This window comes from Mandrillus leucophaeus, unplaced genomic scaffold, assembly GCF_000951045.1.
Source record: "Mandrillus leucophaeus isolate KB7577 unplaced genomic scaffold, Mleu.le_1.0 Scaffold128, whole genome shotgun sequence".
Lineage (NCBI taxonomy): Eukaryota > Metazoa > Chordata > Mammalia > Primates > Cercopithecidae > Mandrillus > Mandrillus leucophaeus.
The window spans coordinates 5,496,134-5,516,072 of NW_012101209.1; the positions used below are offsets into that span (position 1 = coordinate 5,496,134).

Here is a 19,939-nt window from a genome sequence, read left to right on the forward strand (position 1 = left end):
GGATTACAGGTGTGAGCCACTGTACCTGGCCTCATTTTTTACTTGCTATGGAAGAAGATTCTATGCCTTCCATTTATTCATTGAAGGCCGCTGGGGTTTCTTGTTGTTTTCACAGCAGGACTAAAGCTCTCCACTTCCAGAATTCACCTCCAGTTTGCTTTGGCACCACTTTCGCTCAGGCTCTTCACAAGCATTGCCTCTTCCCCAATTGTTCTGTGCCAGATCCACTGAGATCCACCTAGTTCTGTCTCCTCTCATGGAGCTGGAAGGCTGATAGCTAAACTCTCAGACTCCTAGACTATGGTTCTGGATGTGATTTAGATTCTGCAGTGAGATGCCCTTGCATAAAGATTAGAAAGAGAGAAGCAGAGGCCATCTTCCTGCAGCAGTGCTGCCTGACGAGCAAGCACTGTTGGCAGCAGCTGGTCTCTAACAGTTTCTTGGGTGTAGGATGACTGTGGCAGCAGCCAGAGCAGAGGCAGTTCAGTTTCCGGCAGTTTCCTGACCTCTTCATCATAGTTGCTGTGATGTGACCTTGAAGCCAATCATCTAGCCTAGCGACACCATGACTCATTCCTCCAGCCCCTCCAGTGACTTGTAGGAAACTCATTCCCTGTGTTTCATTCCTTTCTTTTTGATGTGCCTGAAGTTGTCCCACCTCATCCCCCAGGACAGAGCCCTGCTTCAGATCCCATCTGCTTCATGAAGCTCACTGAAGATTTTGGGAGTCTAACAATGGCCTCACCTTGTGGATCTTGATTCCACAAAAATAGAGCAGTGACAATAAGCTGGGAGGGCCCCTGTGCAGAGCTGGAGGAAAACGAAAGGAGGCCTGAGAGGATCCTGGGGCTTTTGTTTTCTCTTTGAGGTTTCATGTTAAAGGTTCCTTGAACAAAGTGTTCCACAGCTACAGGAGCTTTGAAACCCTCTTCTTCTTTTTGACATACAGTCTCACTCTGTCGCCCAGGCTGGAGTGCAATGATATGATCTCGGCTCACCGCAACCCCAGCCTCCTGGGTTCAAGTGATTCTCCTGCCTCAGCCTCCCGAGTAGCTGGGATTACAGGCATGTGCCACCACACCTGGCTAATTTTTGTATTTTTAGTACAGACGGAGTTTCACCACATTGGCCAGGCTGGTCTTGAACTCCTGACCTCGGGTGATCCACCCACCTCGGCCTCCCAAAGTGCTGGGATTACAGGTGTGAGCCACTCCACCCGGCTAGACTACTCTTAAGAATCTTTGAGCACAGAATATCTGTGATGTTGCAACCCAAAGGAATAGAGAGAAGAATAGGGTTCATTCTATGCTTTCCTTGAGATGAGGGACTTGCATGTTTCATTGCAACTCCTTTCAGGGATATAAACCCTCACAACCTCCTGATTCAGTTAAGCCAGGCCCCATCTTCAGTGACACTGTCAACAGTTGGTCACCATCCTCTCTTTAGCAGCCTCTCCAGTCTAGCAGTCCCTCTTCTCTTCATTTTCAAATTTGTGACCATTCAAAGTGAAATTTGAAACTTTCTGCAATAGGACTGGATTTATATTATTTTGTACAGAAGGCTAGAACTGCAAGAAAATTGATTTCTAACCAGACCCTGCTGTGCCCTGTCCCATCACAGTAAGGCACAGTAAATGAGAGGTTGAGATAGAAATGCCATTTTTTAACCATCAAGTTGAGTACTTCATCTGACATACCTGCAAAACTAACAGCTGCAGATTTAACACATTTTTCCATAAATACATTTCTCTGTAAATCTAGACTCACAAATACAAAAAAAAAAGTTAAAGTGCAGCTCCTATAGATGTAGGAATCATCTCTCAGTCCTGAAAGATGAAATTTTTAAAAGAACAATGATGATGATGATGATGATTCATGTTAACACACTTTTCATCAAAAGCATTCCAGTAACATTTTAAACTTCATGTAGGGGTTGCATCACGCATTTCTGGTCATCACTGTCTTTGGGGTGAAGCATAGCAACTGTTCCATGACATGGCTAATGCCTGGTGATTATAATGTTGGAAGCATTGGAGAATCTAGTCTCCAAAGAAATGCTAAGAAGCAAAAAAGTAACTCTGGGCAGTATTACACAGAATACCTGTGTAAAATACCGGCAGTATTTTTTTTGAATATTATGGACTTTTTAAAAGCATGTCAATCACATGTATTAGAGGGACTTCCTTTACCCGCCCCCTTGACATACACTCACCGAAGTTTGTGTTTGGCACCAACCCATGGGGAAGACTGTTTCCTTCCAAAGGGACATCTCATGTGAGTTTGCATTTAGGCTTGAGATTTGGGTGGCAGACACACGCAAAATAACTAAGTCAATGGGTGCTCAGAGAATTGGGAGAATATAGAAGAATGTAGCATTATTATTATTTTAATTGAGTATAATTGCCTTATTAATCAGTATTTGCATAATACTTGGTAAACCACTTAGCTAATACATGGTTATATTCGCAATTTAATTCACCCAGAATATTTCTATTCAGCATTTATATAGCACCTATTGGTTTATGATGCTAATATAGTAGATTCATGTTTCTGTTAAGGCTTAAATGAAATAAGTTGAAAGCCAAGTCCATTATATTACCTTCTTTATATAGAACCTTTCATCATGAAGGATTCCAAATTGCTTTACAAAGTACAGTGAAACCCTTTTACAATGAATTCCTAAGGGGACAGCTAGAGCAGTGTTAGCTGTGGCATTTCATTGTATGAGCACTGTATTCAGCATTATGAGATTGATGGGGAAGGAGCAGATTTTAAAATTGGTATAGCCCTTGGGAACTCAGATTGTGTTATTTGCCAAGATGTCTGCAGTCTAGAGCAAAGGAAAAGTTAAGCTGTTATTGACCTATGAATGAAATTTTTAGGCTTACAATATAAAGAATGAACAAGGAAAGCATTTAATACAAAAATCCCCACCTTAATACAGTGTTAGAAATACATCATATACAGAGAATCTGCTAACAAATATCATGTGATAATTAACAGATTTTTTTCAAGAACTCATTCAATTTTCCTTTTTTTAAAATATTTTGTTCAGATATAACATTCAGAAAAATGCATAAATTGCAATGCGGCATATCAATAGATTTTCACAAGTGAACTCACCTGTGTAACCTGTGTACAGTTGAAGAAATACAATGTTACCAGGATACCCAGGGATCCCCATATGCCCCCTTCTTAGTTATTACCCAATTATAGGGACCACTCACTAGACTTTCAATATAGTAGATTGGTTTTGCCCGGTTTTGAGCTTTATGCAAAAGTATGTACTCTTTTTTGAAAGCTTCTTTTTCTCAATATTATGTCTGTGAGTTTTTACACATAAGTGTATGTAGCAATAGTTAATTGACTTTGATTACTCTAGAGTAATTCATTGTATGAAGGTCCTGTAATTTATTCAACAAAAGACATATATATATAAAATATATTAAGAACTCAAATCAGTAAGACAAAAGGAGACAAGTCAACAGAAAAGGGGACGAAAGTTTGATTAGTTACTTTGAGAGAAGTGGAAAGATGATCAGTCTCATTAGTTATCAGGGAAATGCAAACTAAAACACCAGATACCATTATACTCCCACCATAATGCTAAAAGGAAAAAGACTGACAATACCAGATGTTGGGAGGACGTGGTGATTTTCACAGAGTGCTAGTTGAAATATAACATGGCACAACTACTTTGGAAAACTGACAGCTTTCTACAAACTGAAACATCTACCCTATTCCTGTTCCACTCCTAGGTACTTAAGAGAAATAAAAATACATGTTCGTATAAATATATGTGCAAGAATACAACTTTATACATATAGCCTCTAGCTTCAATCAGGAAATAACCAGAATGACCATCAAAAGTATATTGGATAAGTAATTTTTTCTTCTTTTTAATATGACAAAAAAGCTTTGTTAGCAAGCAGAAAAAAAAGTAGCAACAAGGATTAGTGCAGAAGTTAGTAAAATAGAGAACAGAAAAACAATAGAGAAAAATCAATAAAACTGAAGGTTAGTTCTTTGAAAAGATCAACAAAATTGACAAACTTTTAGCCAGACTAAACAGGAAAAAAAGAGATAAATCTCAAAAATGAAAGAGGGACATTACTGCTGATGTTCCAGAAACAAAAATTATAAGGGAATACTATAAAAAATTGGATGCCAACAAACTAGATAACTGAGATCAAATGGACAAATTCCTGGATCAAATGGACATATTCCTGGAAAGACAGACACAACCAAACTTACCTGAGAAGAAATAGAAAACGTGAATAAACCTAAAATAAGTAGAAATTAAATTAGTAATCAAAAAGCTTCCTACAAAGAACAGCCCAGGATCAGTTGACTTCATTGATGAATTCTACCAAACATTTTAAAAAGAATTGACACCAATTCTTCACACACTTTTCCAAAAAACAGAAGAGAAGGGAAGACTTCCCAACTTGCTCATGAGGCCAGTATTACTCTGAAGGCAAAATCAGACAAAGACATGGCAAGAAAAGAAAAATTACGTATCAGTGTCACTTGGAATACAGGCACAAAAGTCTTTGACAAAATATTAGGATAGGTAATATAGAAAAATAATTATACACTACACTCAAGTGGGATTGTCCTAGGGATGCAAAGCTGGTTTAACATTGGATGGTCCAAGATGGCTGAATAGGAATAGCTTCGGTCTGCAGCTCCCAGCATGACTGATACAGAAGACGGTGATTTCTGCATTTCCAACTGAAGTACCTGGTTCATCGCATTGGGACTGGTTGGACAGTGAATGCAGTCCACGGAGGGCAAGCTGAAGCAGGGTGGGGCATCGCCTCACCTGGGAAGCACAAGGGGTTGGGGGATTTCCCTTTCCTAGCCAAGGGAAGCCATGACAGACTGTACCTGGAAAAACGGGACACTCCTGCCCAAATACTGTGCTTTTCCCACAGTCTTAGCAATCGGCAGACCAGGAGATTCTCTCCCATGCCTGGCTCAGTGGGTCCCATGCCCATGGAGCCTTGCTCACTGCTAGCACAGCAATCTGAGATCAACCTCCAAGGCTGCAGCCTGGCAGGGAGAGGGACATCCACCATTGCTGAGGCTTGAGTAGGTAAACAAAATGGCCCGGAAGCTCGAACTGGGTGGAGCCCACCGCAGCTCAGCAAGGCCTACTGCCTCTATAAACTCACCTCAACAAAAGGCAGCAGAAACTTCTGCAGACTTAAACGTCCCTGTCTGACAGCTCTGAAGAGAGCAGTGGTTCTGAGAATGGCATTAGAGTTCTGAGAATGGACAGACTGCCTCCTTGAGTGGGTCCCTGACCCCCAATATAGCCTAACTGGGAGACACCTCCCAGTAGGGGCCAACTGACACCTCATACAGGCAGGTGTCCCTCTGGGACAAAGCTTCCAGAGAAAGGATCAATCATCAATCTTTGCTGTTCTGCAGCTTCCACTGGCAAACAGCGTATGGAGTGGACCTCCAGCAAACTCCAACAGACCTGCAGCTGAGGGACCTGACTGTTAGAAAGAAAACTAACAAACAAAAATGAATAGCAGCAACATCAACAAAAAGGACAACCACACCAAAATCCCATCTGTAGGTCACCAACATCAAAGACCAAAGGTAGATAAAACCACAAAGATGGGGAGAAACTAGAGCAGAAAAGCTGAAAATTCTAAAAACCAGAGCACCTCTTCTCCTCCAAAGGATCACAGCTCCTTGCCAGCAACGAAACAAAGCTGGATAGAGAATGACTTTGACAAGTAGACAAAAGTAGGCTTCAGAAGGTTGTTAATAACAAACTTCTCCAAGCTAAAGGAGCATGTTCTAACCCACCGTGAGGAAGCTGAAAACCTTGAAAAAAGGTTAGACAAATGGCTGATTAGAATAAACAGTGTAGAGAAGACCTCAAATGACTGATGGAGCTGAAAACCATGGCACAAGAACTTTGTGATGCATGCACAAGCTTCAGTAGCCGATCCAATCAAGTGGAAGAAAGGATATCAGTGACTGAAGATCAAATTAATGAAATAAAGTGAGAAGACAAGATTAAAGAAAAAAGAGTAAAAAGAAATGAACAAAGCCTCCAAGAAATATGGGACTACGTGAAAAGACCAAATTGGTTTGATTGGTGTACCTGAAAGTGATGGGGAGAATGGAATCAAGTTGGAAAACACTCTTCAGGATATTATCCAGGAGAACTTCCCCAGCCTACCAAGGCAGGCCAACATTCAAATTCAGGAAATATAGAGAACACCACGAAGATACTCCTTGAGAAGAGCAACCCCAAGACACATAATTGTCCGATTCACCAAGGCTGAAATGAAGGGAAAAATGTTAAGGGCATCCAGAGAGAAAGGTGGGTTACCCACAAAGGGAAGCCCATCAGACTAACAGCAGATCCCTTGGAAGAAACTCTACAAGCTGGAAGAGAGTGGGGGCCCATAGTCAACATTCTTAAAGAAAAGGATTTTCAACCCAGAATTTCATATCCAGCCAAACTAAGCTTCATAAGTGAAGGGGAAATAAAATCTTTTACAGACAAGAAAATGCTGAGAGAGTTTGTCACCACCAGGCCTGCCTTACAAGAGCTCCTGAAGGAAGCACTAAACACGGGAAGGAACAACTGGTACCAGCCACTGCAAAAACATGCCAAATTGTAAAGACCATCGGTGCTATGAAGAAACTGCATCAATTAACGGGTAAAATAACCAGCTAACATCATAATGACAGGATCAAATTCACACATAACAATATTAACCTTAAATGTAAATGGGTTAAATGCCCCAATTAAAAGACACGGACTGGCAAATTGGATAAAAAGTGAAGACCCAGGGCTTCTTCTCCTGAAGGGGCTGCAAGAGGGAAGACTTAGCCATGTCGTCCTTGATCAAAAGGGTGATCAGCACCACAAAAGCCCCAGGGGCCATTGGACCCTACAGTCAAGCTGTGTTAGTCGACAGGACCATTTACATTTCAGGACAGATAGGCATGGACCCTTCAAGTGGACAGCTTGTGTCAGGAGGGGTAGCAGAAGAAGCTAAACAAGCTCTTAAAAACATGGGTGAAATTCTGAAAGCTGCAGGCTGTGACTTCACTAATGTGGTGAAAACAACTGTTCTTCTGGCTGACATAAATGACTTCAATACTATCAATGAAATCTACAAACAGTATTTCAAGAGTAATTTTCCTGCTAGAGCTGCTTACCAAGTTGCTGCTTTGCCCAAAGGTAGCCGAATTGAAATTGAAGCAGTAGCTGTCCAAGGACCGCTGACAACAGCATCACTATAAGTGGGCCAGTGCTTTGTAGTCTGGAATTGTTAACATTTTAATTTTTACAATTGATGTAACATCTTAATTAACCTTTTAATTTTCACAATTGATGACAGTGTGAGCTTGATGAAAATATCTGAAGTTATTATGGAAATACCATATAATAGGGAGAATTGAACATGAATTGAAGATTAGAGAAGGAATCCAGTTACTGTTTTAAATTACATCTGTATTACTGAATATAGGAAAGAGATACCCATTACATAGTTACTCAATAAATAAAAGAGAAATAATAAGTAGGAAAGAAGAGTAATTATTCCTGAGAAATAATCAAGAACATATCTAATTCAAACTAATGATGTGAACGATTTAGTTTTCATGTTAGGTATGTGATTCTGCTCTTACTTGAGTAAAATTTAAGTGTTTAAATTTGAGGTCAAGGAGAAGAAAGTGGACCAAAATTTAACACAGATAATATTTTTCTAATGGAAATACAATAGACACGCAGATTTCAAAAAAAAAAAAAAGTCAAAACCCATCAGTGTGCTGCATTTAGGAGACCCATCTCATGTGCAGAGACCCACATAGGCTCAAAATAAAGGGATGGAGGAACACCTACCAAGCAAATTGAAAGCAAAAAAAAAGCAGGGGTTGAATCCTAGTCTCTGATAAAACAGACTTTATATCAACAAAGATCAAAAGAGACAAAGAAGGCATAATGGTAAAGGGATCAATTCAACAAGAAGAGCTAACTATCCTAAATATACATGCACCCAATACAGGAGCACCCAGATTCATAAAGCAAAGTTAGTTTAACATCCAAAAATCAACTGGGGTTGATTCTATTGATACTACATCAATAGAATAAGGACAAAAACCACATCATCAGCTCAACAAATACAGAAAAAGTATTTGACAAAATCTAATACCCTTTAATGATGAAAACACTCAACAAACTAGGTTAGAAGGGAACTTCTTCAACCTGATAAAAGATAACTATGAAAAACCCATAGTGAGTGTCATACTTAATGGCGGAAGACAATGTTTTCTCCCAAAGATTAGGAACAAAACAAGGATGTCCATTCTTGCCTCTTCTATTCACCATTGTACTGAAGGGTCTAGCGGTAATTTGGCAAGAAAATGAAATAAAGTATATGCAGATTGGAGATGAAGAAGTAAAACTATCTCTATTTGCAGGTGACATGATCTCATATATAGAAAATCCCAGGAAATCCATTTAAAAACTACTGGAAATAATAAATGAGTTCAGTAAAATCAATTGTATTTCTGTGCAGTAGCATTGAGCAAGCAAAAATTATATTAAGAAAACTGCACTCCAGCCTGGGTGACAGAGTGAGACTCCATCCCCCAAAACTATAAATAAAAACAAAAAGGAAAACAATTCCATTTATAATAGTACCTAAAAGAACAAAATGGCCAGGCGCGGTGGCTCATGCCTGTAATCCCAGCACTTTGGGAGGCCAAGGTAGGCAGATCACGAGGTCAGGAGTTCAGGACCAGCCTGGCCAACATGGTGAAACCCCGTCTATACTAAAAATACAAAAATTAGCCGGGTGTGGTGGCATGTGCCTAAAGTCCCAGCTACTCAGAAGGCTGAGGCAGGAGAATCGGTTGAACCCGGGAGGAAGAGGTTACAGTGAGCCGAGATCACGCCATTGCACTCCAGCCTGGTGACAGAGCAAGACTCTGTCTCAAAAAAAAAAAAAAAAAAGAATAAAACAGCAGTAAATTTAATAAAAGAAGCACAAAACTCATACTCTGAAAACTACAAAATAATGCTGAAAGGAATTAAGGAAGACCTAAATAAACAGAAAGCATCACATGTTCATGGATTAGAAGATGTGCTACTATCGAAAGGCAATATTCCCCAAATTGATCTGCAGATTCAACATCATCCTTTTCAAAATCCCTGCTGACATCTTTGTAGAAATTGATAAGCTGATCCTGAAATTCATAAAAAATGTAAGGGACACAGAATAGACAAAATAATCTCTATTTTATCTTATAAAATTTATAAATGACATAAAATTGTACATATTAATGGGGTACAGTGTTATGTTTCAATGCATGTGGACATTGCATAATGATAAAATCAGGATAATTAGCATATATCCATCATTTTAAACATTTATTATTTCTTTGTGGTGACAGCACTCAAAGCCCTCTCTTCTAGCTATCTTGAAATATACAATATATTGTTATTAGCTACAATCACTCTACTGTGTAATAGAACACCAGAACTTAATTCTTTCTGTCTAACTGTAACTGGCTAGATGTTAGCTAACATCTGCCCATCCCTCCTCTCCCCTTCCTCACTCTCTGGTAACTGCTGTTTTACTCTCTATTTCTATGAGACCAATGTTTTTAGATTCCACATAAGAATGAGAATGTGTTTATCTTTATCCTTCTGTGCCAGGCTTATTTCACTTAACCTAATGTCTTCCAGGTTCACTCATGTTGCTGCAAATGACAGAATGTCTTTCTTTTCCTCCCTCCCTCCCTCCGATCCTCCCTCCCTCCCTTCCTTTTATTTTTATTTTTTGAGACAGCGTCTCACTCTGTTGCCCAGGCTGGAATGCAGTGGTGCAGTCATGGCTCACTGCAGCCTGAAACTCCTGGGCTCAAGCGATCCTCCTACCTCAGCTTTCCAAGTAGCTGGAGACTACAGGTGCATGCCACAACACTTGGCTAATTTTTTTTTTAATTTTTAATTTTAGTAGAGACGAGGTTTCACTATGTTGCCCAGGCTGTTCTCCAGCTCCCAGGCTTAAGTGATCCTCCTGCCTCGGCCTCCCAAAGTGCTGGGATTGTAGGTATGAGCCACTGCACCTAGCCAATGACAGTATTTCATTCTGTTTTATGGCTGAATAGTACTTCTCTGCGTGTGTGTGTGTGTGTGTGTGTGTGTGTGTGTGTGTGTATAAAATTTCCTTTATCCATTCATCTGTAGATGGACACTTAGGTTATTTCATATCTTAGATATTGTGAATAGTGCTGTAGTAAATATTGGAGTGCTATCTCTTTGATATACTGACTTCCTTTCCTTTGGATACATACCCAATAATGGGATTGCGCTGGATCATATAGTAGTTCTATTTTTAATATTTTGAGTAACTTCCATACTATTTTTCCATAATGACTTTCCATAATACATTCCCACCAATGGTGTCTAGCAATTCCATTTTCTCTACAGTAGCTCATTATTATTTTTTGTCTTTTTTGATAACAACCATTCCAACTGGGGTGAGGTGATATCCATTGTGGTTTTGATCTGCATTTCTCTGATGATTAGTGATGTTGACCATTTTTTCATATGTCTGTTGGCCATCTGTATGTCTTCTGTCAAAACAGCCTTGAAAATAAAGAAAAACTTGGAGTATCACATATCCCAACTTCAAAACTCACTACAAAGCTACAATAATCAAGACAGTGAGTTATTCTCCAAGGATAGCTATATAGATCAGTTAAAAATTTAAAAAATAAAAAAAATTAAAAACTGAGAGACCAGAAATAATCCCCTGAATTTCTAGTCAATTGATTTTCTTGACAAAGGCATCAAAACAATTCCATGGGGAAAAAATAGTCTTTTCAACAAATAATGTTGGAAAATTGGATATTCACATGCAAAAGAATGAAGTTGAACCCCTACCTCACAGCATATACAAAATTAACTCAAAATTGATCAAAAACTAAGTGTAAGAGCTGAAAGTATAAAAATCTGAGAAGAAATATAGGGGTAAATCTTTGTGACCTTGGATTAAGCAATGGGTTTTTACATATGTATGACATCGAAGCACAAGGACAAGAAAAAACAGATGAACTGGACTTCATCAGAATTACAACTTTTATGCTCCAAAAGACACCATCAAAAAAGCAAAAAGACAACCTACAGAAAATTTCATAAATCCCACATCTGGTAAGGGATTTGTATCTAGAATATATAAAGATCAATTACAATTCTATACAGTAGTTCCTCCTTGTCCATGGTTTTGCTTTCTGCAGTTTTAGTTACCCACAGTCAACCATGGGCTGAAAATATTAAATAGAAAAATCCAGAAATAGGCAATTAATAAGTTTTAAATTGCAGGCCATTCTGAGCAGTGTGATGAAATCTCATGCCACCCCGCTTCACCTCACCAGGTAAGTGAAGCATCCCTTTGTCCAGCATATCCATGCTGTGTCCTCTACCCACCCATTAGTCACTTAGGAACCTTCTTAATTATCAGATCAACTGTCAAAATATTGCAGTGCTTGTGTTCAAGTAACCTTTGTTTTACTAAATAGTGGCTCCAAAGTGCAACTGTAGTGATGCTGGCATATTTTTATAATTGTTCCATTTATTATTAGTTATTGTGAATCTCTTACTGTGCCTAATTTATAAATTAAACTTTAACACAGGTATGTATGCATAGGAAAAAGCATAGTATATATAGGGTTTAGTACTCTTCTCAGTTTCAGGCATCCACTGGGGGTCTTGGAACATATTCCCTGTGGATAAGAGGGGACTACTGTAATAAAAAGACAATCCAACTGAAAGATTGGCAATGAATTTGAATCGACATTTCTTCTAAGAGGATACACAAATGGCCAACAAGCCCATGAAAAGATGCTCAATATCACTAGCTGTTAGAGAAATATGAATCAAAACCACAATGTGATACACCCCAGTAGGATGGCTAGACTCAAAGACAGATAATGATTAGTGTTGGGGACAATGTAGAGAAATTAGAACACTCAAGACACTGCTGGTAGGAATGTAAAATGGTACACCAACTTTGAAGAACAGCCTCATAGTTCCTCAGATGGTTAAACAGATCTACCACATCATCTAACAATTCCACTCACATGTGTATATATATGAGAAATGAAAGTGTGTGTCCACTCACATAATTATAAATGAATGTCCACAGCAGCAGTAGTATGTATAAAACGCAAAAAATAGAAACAACTCAGATGTCCCTGTAGGGGTGGGAAGGTGTGGTACCTTTCCTCATCCATCATAAGAATCACAACCAACATTCCTGTAGCAAAAGATGAGTTAACAAGACAAAGCATAATAGTTTGTTTAATCAAAGTTTTATGTTTTAGCCTTCAGAAATAAAGTTTTAAGTTTTAGCCTTCAGAAAATAAAGATCCAAATAAAGATCCAAAAAGATCCAAATAAAGATCCAAAAACCAGGGAAACTGTTTATTTTTATGCTTAGGTTTAATGAAGAATGGACAGCCGTGCAGAAATGTGATTGGATTAAAAGGGTATGATCTAATAGTAATAGATGGAGAGGAGGAACCCAGCAAGACCTGTGTGTTCAAATTCTTCTTGGCCTCTCTGTGTAGCATTCCTTCCTTGAGGATTGGGCAAGATCCCTCTGGAATGAGAGTCTTTAAGGGAGAAGGGAAGAGCGAGAGTGATCTTCCTAGGTTTTATGGCTTGCTTTGGGGAGACGATTTCTAGGTTCTATGACTCACTTTGGGGAAGAGAAATTCTAGTTCCTATGACTCACTTCCAGGGGTAAAGATTTGGCACATCTCTCAACTGGTGAATGGATAAATGAAATGTGATATATCCATATGATGAGATGCTATTCAGCAACAAAAAGAAAAGAAATACTGATACATTCTATAATCCATATAAACCTTGAAAAAGCCTTATGCTACCTGAAAGAAACCAGTCACAAAAGACCACATATTATATGATTCCATTTACATGAAAGGTGCAGAATAGGCAAATCCATAGAGACAGAAAATGGGGGATGAGGAGTTGAGGGGGAGAGCTAAGGGGTGTGAGGTTTCTTTGGGAGGTAATAAAAATGTTTCTAAAGTTGACTGTGGTGATGGATGCACACCTCTATAAATACACTAAAAGCCATTGAATTGTACACTTTAAGTGTGCGAATTGTATGGTCTGTGAATTATATCTCAATAAAGGTGTTAAAAAATAGCTTTGTTTCCAAATGACAAAATCAATACACATTCTTTGTGGAAAACTTATAAAAGATTGAAAATACAAATGGATAAAGTAAAAGTCACCCATAATTCCACAGATAACAAGAGGGAACATTCTGGTGTCTATCAAGGACATGCTTTGGCTCTTCTGAAGCAAGGAGCAAATTCCTTTACAGTGCAAACCATCAAGAATGTTACTGGCTTTACTAGTCCCCCAAGATATGTGTTGGCATATGACATTGCTTTCACAAAGCCCTGATACTGTAGAAATTGGTTCTGTCTCTGAGATGGCTCATAAACCATTTTTACTTTAGCAAGTGAGATCTCTTGAGGCCTTGGTGGATGGGGACAGCAAAAGTTGAGTTTGCATGGGAGGTAGAAAATAGAATGTCTGGAGCTTGGGCATCTGGGAAGTGTTATGGAAAGACGAACCCCTGGGAGAGAGGAAGAATAAATGTAAGAGTGAAGTAGAAGTCTAGGGGCAGGGGCACATATTTGAAAACAAGCCTTACCTATTTCACTGTTTTGCGCATAGGGATAGTCCAAGATCTGACAAAAGAGGAGTGTTAATAATCATGTCTAAAAAACCTTCCTAGCATTAGTATTACCACTAACAATAACCCTTTCTCCAATGAATAGTGTACCAGATTGTATTTTCCAGAAATCGCAGTATCTATAAGTTTCTTCTATCCCATGCACGCTCTTTTTGCAAGATGCCTGACACTTCTTCACCAAGAGATGGGAGTCTATGTCCCCTCTCCTCAAATCTTGGTGTGACTACCCTAACCAATGGAATATGGTGGAAGCAATGCTATGTGACCTCTCAGGCTAGATCATTAAAAGGATATAGCTTCCACTGGGCTCTCTCTTTCAGGACACTTGCCTTTGGAACCCAGATACCATGTTTTAGGGAAGCCCAGGCCACATGGAGAAGCCACATGTGGGTGTTCTGACCCACAGTTCCAGTTAGTCCTTCAGTCAACAGTCAGCATCAATTGTCAGACATGTGAGTGATAAGCCTTCGCACGCTTCCGTTCTGAAGCTTTGAGTTTTCCAGCCAAAACCATCCACAGTGAGAAGCAGAGACAAGACATCCCTGCTGGGCCTGTCTGAATTCTTGACCCACAAAAAATGCAGAAAATAATAAACAATTGTCTAGTTTTAAGTCACTACATATATGGTAATTTTGTTACACAGCAATAGATAACTAATACAAACAGTGTTGACAGTTTCAAAAGTTTTTCACAGTAATATGTTAGTTCATGCAAGCGCAATCAGGAAAGTTCTTTCCATTTTACAGATAAAGAAATTGAAAGGCAGAGACATGTCTCTGGTGTTTTTTATTGCATGTGTACATATGCTAGAAGTTTTAAACTACATTATTTATTTTTCTCATTACTGTTAACTTGAGATTACTTATCATAATTATATTTTATTAGAAAGGGAAATTTTGATTCCCTTGAAAGGATAAAGGTAAAAAATAAGGCAAGAGTCAAGGAAGTCAGACAAATTGTTTCTTCTTCTTCCTGAATTTGGTACCACTTATGCTCTAGTGTCCAACACTCAATAACCTTAACGGTGAATCAGTTTTAGAACTATATGACCACCTGCAGAATCCCACCATCTTAAAAAATCTGAATCTAACAGATCTACCATCTCATGCCACAGTGTCTCAAGTTACATCTTAGGATATCTAAATTTCTATAGATGATAAAATATGCTTTTGAGTTTCACAGGATCCCTAATGAACTTTTGCGTTTGCTAACTGTTCCAGACATGTGTTTCTTCTGCAACATTTTGCCTGTTGTCATACTAGGCTATCTATGGTAGGTAGCCTATGTTAGGTGAGTAAGGATCTCGGTTATGAAAAACACTGAACAAATGATAAGGTACTTGCTCTGATTTGAGATTCAATTAAGAACCATGACTTTTATACTCAATCAGTATCTTGTACTTTTTTTTTTAAAAAAAAGCCAGTTATTTGTTAAGTCAACTTCCAGATCCTTGACAGATCACCTTCGATCAGAAATACGGCTCAATAGAACATATCTAGAAAAATACACAAGCTGTGCATCTTGCCTATCTCCTCTGAGAAGTGGGTCTGGAGGGAAAGAAGTATTCCTTTTTATTCTTTTTTATTTGAGTTTTTATTGTAAGCATGTATTGACTTTATAACAATAAAAACATAAAATAAAAATTGACTTTATAACAATAAACCCCTCCAAAAATTAATTTGTAAAAAGGACCCTGCTTCTGCAAGATGTTCATTTACCTTCACCTGGATCTAATTTCTTAATTTCCCTCTGTCTTTACATCTGTGTTATGACTATAACAAAGAAAAGTTCAGAGTCGTTGGCCTTTGCCATGGAAAATAAAGATCTCTTCCAAAAACCCCAGCCACATTCCCCAGGGAATAGTGGGTGCCATAAGCACTTGGGGGAAAATGTTTTCATTTTCAAAGGCTTTGACCTGGACTCTGCAGCACTAACCAAGGCCTTAAAATTCCTTTGTAGTTCAAGGTGGAGATTTGAGTTCCTTCTTGAAAGTTTGAGCTCTTAATTAGGATGAAACACTTCAACAGACATTTGTTATTTAAAGATAAAACCCAAATCAAATTCTACATTGGAGGTTTCATGATAGTTTTGGACAGTAATATAAACAGGTATCTCCACCTTATGCATTGATATTTTATTTGATCTGTGGGAAAGTGGAAGGGACTCCATCTGGGAGAAGAAAGAGGACCTGCCACATGGAGGCTGGAGTGGGAGGGGCCGCGGTGTGAGGAAAGAGATCCAGGGGCCATCTCCAGCAAGGGCCATTGCCAATGAACTCCTAGTGTGGTTCTATCTGAGATACAGTTTTACCCTTTTCTTCCCTGCTTTGTAACCCTTTTATAATCCTAAGGAAATATCTGGTTGAAAGATACTAATCTGTAGAGGATTATTTGATGGCCATGCAGCATACCAAGTGTTCTAAGTTACGTAGATTTTAAAAATATCATCTTGTACAATATTATTTTGGCAGACTCTAGGATTATTTCCACTGAGTTTGTTCTGGTGTACTCTTCTCTGTTTACATTGAAGGACTCCCAATAAACAGCCATGTGAGGTCATTATTGCATTTACTGTTAAGATGTTAAGTCAGTGTTTCTGAACAAATATTAAATGTCCCCTATGTAAAGATGCATGTGCAAAACTTCTTTCAGACCAAATCCCAGGAAAATCCTTTATTCCCCTGAAAAATTAATACTTTTCCTCATCGACAATTAATCACATTATAGATTAGGCTTTCTTTTTTTTTTTGTTTTGACTGCCAGGAAGCTCACAGCCAGATGTGCCACTCAATTGTAATAGCTATTGGATCAAATGTCCAGGATCTCTCTGCTTCTACTTAAACCTTGGCCTTGTTCGTCTATTCTAAATTTTTTACTGGCCCTGTTTTTTAAATCTATTTTCTATTTTATACTGCCCATTCTTTATAAGCTGCCTCAAATCCTTTAGTAAAAATAGTCCATTATATGTAAATAAACAAAATAATAGAACAATTTAAGGTAATCAGTTTTTTCTGCAGCTAACAGGGACTTAAGAAACAATCTAATCTGGCCGGGTGTGGTGGCTCACACTTGTAATCCCAGCACTTTGGGAGGCTGAAGCGGGTGGATCATTTGAGGTCAGGAGTTCGAGACCAGCCAGGCCAACATGGTGAAACTCTGTCTTTACTAAAACTACAAAAATTAGCCCGGTTTTAGTGGCAGATGCCTGCAATCCCAGCTACTCGGGAGGCTGAGGCAGTAGAATCGCTTGAGCCTGGGAAGTAGAGGTTACAGTGAGCCGAGATCATGTCATTACACTCCAGCCTGGGTGACAGAGCAAGACTTGGTCTCAAAAGAAAAAAAAAAAAGAAAGAAAGAAACAATCTAATCCAACTTGCATATTTTATCAATGAGTAAAGGGAAATCAAGGTTTGCCTGGGACTGAGGGGTTTCCAGGCATGGGACTTTCAACACAAAAATCAGGATGAACTGGTCACTCTACTGGGTCAAGTGGCCTTTCTAAAGGCACACAGCAGTAAATTGCAGAAATGGCACCAAAGCCCAAGCCTCTGGCCCTCTTTCCTTATTAAATGTCATTTTAGAATCTGGTTTTATGAAAGCAAGAGTTTAAAATATGTATCTAGGAACAATTCAGTATCCATCTCTTAGTTCTTATGTTTAAATTTTTTTCTTTCATAGGGAGTTACACTTGACTCTTTCCTCCTGTGTACAGTTGTATCCACAGCTAGAAAGGTACAAGCACTCCCTGAAGATAAAGTCCCCATCCTCACAGCTTCCTGGCAGGCGCAGCTGACTGCACTTCTTGGAATGAGAAAGGAAACTTCCCTATGGCCCACTGCTCCAGGCCTCCCTTCTGTTCTCCAGGGCAGAGGCCGGAAGACCCCAAACTAACACTCACTGGAGCTTTGGGAATCACATGAGCTCCTGTGTCTTTTCAATAGAATACTGTCCATTTTGAGAAAAGAAAACAAAAACTGTCTCCCCCTTCCACTCTTAACTTTTTATAATACGCCCTCAGCCAGATCTAAGAACTGAAAATTACCTCCAGTAGTTTTCTGAACAAAATAACACCTCTGACAGCTTACTATGGAAGCAGATTCTGGGAATGTTTCAGGATCTCAGCTTATATCTGAAACTCTTCTCTTATTGGTCTAATACGCAATAATTCAAACCAGTGTGAAGCAAAACTTAGCACATTTTAAAACAGAAATCTAAATAGTTTTCTTACAGCTTAGGGGGACAATGAAACATGCAAGATGACTTGGGGCACAAAGATCATTCTAACTCCTGCTTGGCACGGGGTCCTTCTGGATCCCATGTCAGAGCTGATGAGGTAACTACACAGGAGACCCTCAGTATGCTTGTTCCTGGCCTCTCTAGGGAGGCCTGGCAGGGTCCCAGCCCTAACGCAGCTGGTTACGTTGCTTACTTCAATGGATATCTGATAGAATGTACAAACAAAATGGTGTCATCTCAAAGGACTCTCTGAATTTTTAATTTTGACTTTATCTTTTTTTTTTTGATACAGAGTTTCGCTTTTGTTGCCCAGGCTGGAATGCAATGGCACTATCTCGGTTCACTGCAACCTCTGCCTCCTGGGTTCAAGCAATTCTCCTGCCTCAGCCTTCTGAGTAGCTGGGATTACAGGCACGCACCACCACGCCCGGCTAATTTTTGCATTTTTAGTAGAGATGGGGTTTCTCCATGTTGGTCAGGTTGGTCTCGAACTCCTGACCTCAGGTGATCCACCCGCCTCAGCCTCCCAAAGTGCTGGGATTACAGGCATGAGCCACCACGCCTGGCCAATTCTGACTTTATCTTATGAGGTTCTATCAGAAATAGAAAATAATACTCAGCCCCATTGCTCAGTAACCAAAGTGTTCACCCTGCCCAGCAATTTCTTCCTCCTTTCCTCCCTCCTTCCTCCCTGTTCTCTCCCTTCCTTCCTTTTTTGAGAAGGATGTTATAAATTTGGGGAAAACTAATTAAATCTATGCTTAGATTGACAATAATATGAATAATATTAATGATTAATAATAAGAGAATCATGGATTGAAAACTAATTAAATCTAAACATAGATTATTCGATGGCCATGTAGTATATACCAAGTGCTCAATGCATGATTCTACTATTATTCTCCCTTTTTAGAGTATATTAATATGTTCTGATGGCTGGACATGGTCACTCTTTCTAAAGCTATCTTACAGTTTCAAAAACAATTTAAGTGAATTGTTGGTGAATTATTATTAGAGTAGGGTAATTGTAGGGCTGCAGGATATCCCTATTAAGATTTTTTGCAGGAATCTTGGTAGGGGCTTATGACTGTCCTGACTATGTCAGTTCCTCTTGCTTATACATTTATTTAATTTTGCATTGCGCCACGCTTGACATCATGAAGGTTCTACCTGCAAGGAACTTGCAATATGGTGAATAGAAACAAAAACATCACCAAGATGGAACAAAATAAATACTACTGGGTTGGTGCAAAAGCATTTACAGTTTTTGCCACTGAAAGTAACAGATAGTAATAAATAGAGGCGTGAACAATATGCTTTTTTATGTCACGGTGTGTGTGTGTTTCTATTAGAGAACACGCCCCTGTGAAAAATAGCCTTTAAACTGGAAGTGCATTTAATCTCCAATCTTGGGCTACCCTTCTCTCTGGGTAAGGACAAATGGCTGCCAACATGCTGTGGCCTAAGGGGCTCCAAAAGCTCCTTTGCCCCCAAATGTCTTCCATCTAGAGTCTGTCATGATGCCTGAATTCCCATTATTGGGCTCAATCCTTTGATTCAAGATGCTGAGGCTGCAGAGGATACCAATTAAAAAACCTAAGCATGGTCCCTTTGGGAGAAGTAACACATTTTACCATTGGGCACACATGATATCAAGCAGGTTATCAGATCAGCTAGTTGTCACCCTGGAAAATGAAACACAGGGTAAGTACATTTTACTGGCGTCCCAAGAACACATTTGGATCTTGTACCAGGACAATGGAAATGGTAGAGGCACGGAAGGAGACCCACAGTACAGAGGATGCTGGCAAACAGACTTCATTCATGAAACACAGATGACCTTAGCTCTTTTCAACCACTTTAACCAGGGGTCTACAAGTGTGTATGTGTGGGTGGATGCAGGTGGGTGACACTAGCAGACACC

At 39.3% G+C, this 19,939-nt stretch overlaps 1 protein-coding gene across 1 annotated transcript in view; it reads left to right on the forward strand.

Annotated features, from left to right (window-relative positions):
• LOC105533717 (ribonuclease UK114) overlaps positions 1–7,789 on the forward strand; it is an 18,433-nt gene extending 10,644 nt beyond the window's left edge. The window contains exon 2 of the mRNA XM_011972256.1: positions 6,825–7,789. Coding sequence (XP_011827646.1) covers positions 6,867–7,280 — 414 coding nt within the window. The 5' untranslated portion in view covers positions 6,825–6,866 and the 3' untranslated portion in view covers positions 7,281–7,789. The remainder of the gene's footprint in view (positions 1–6,824) is intronic.
• Positions 7,790–19,939: the final 12,150 nt, after the last annotated feature.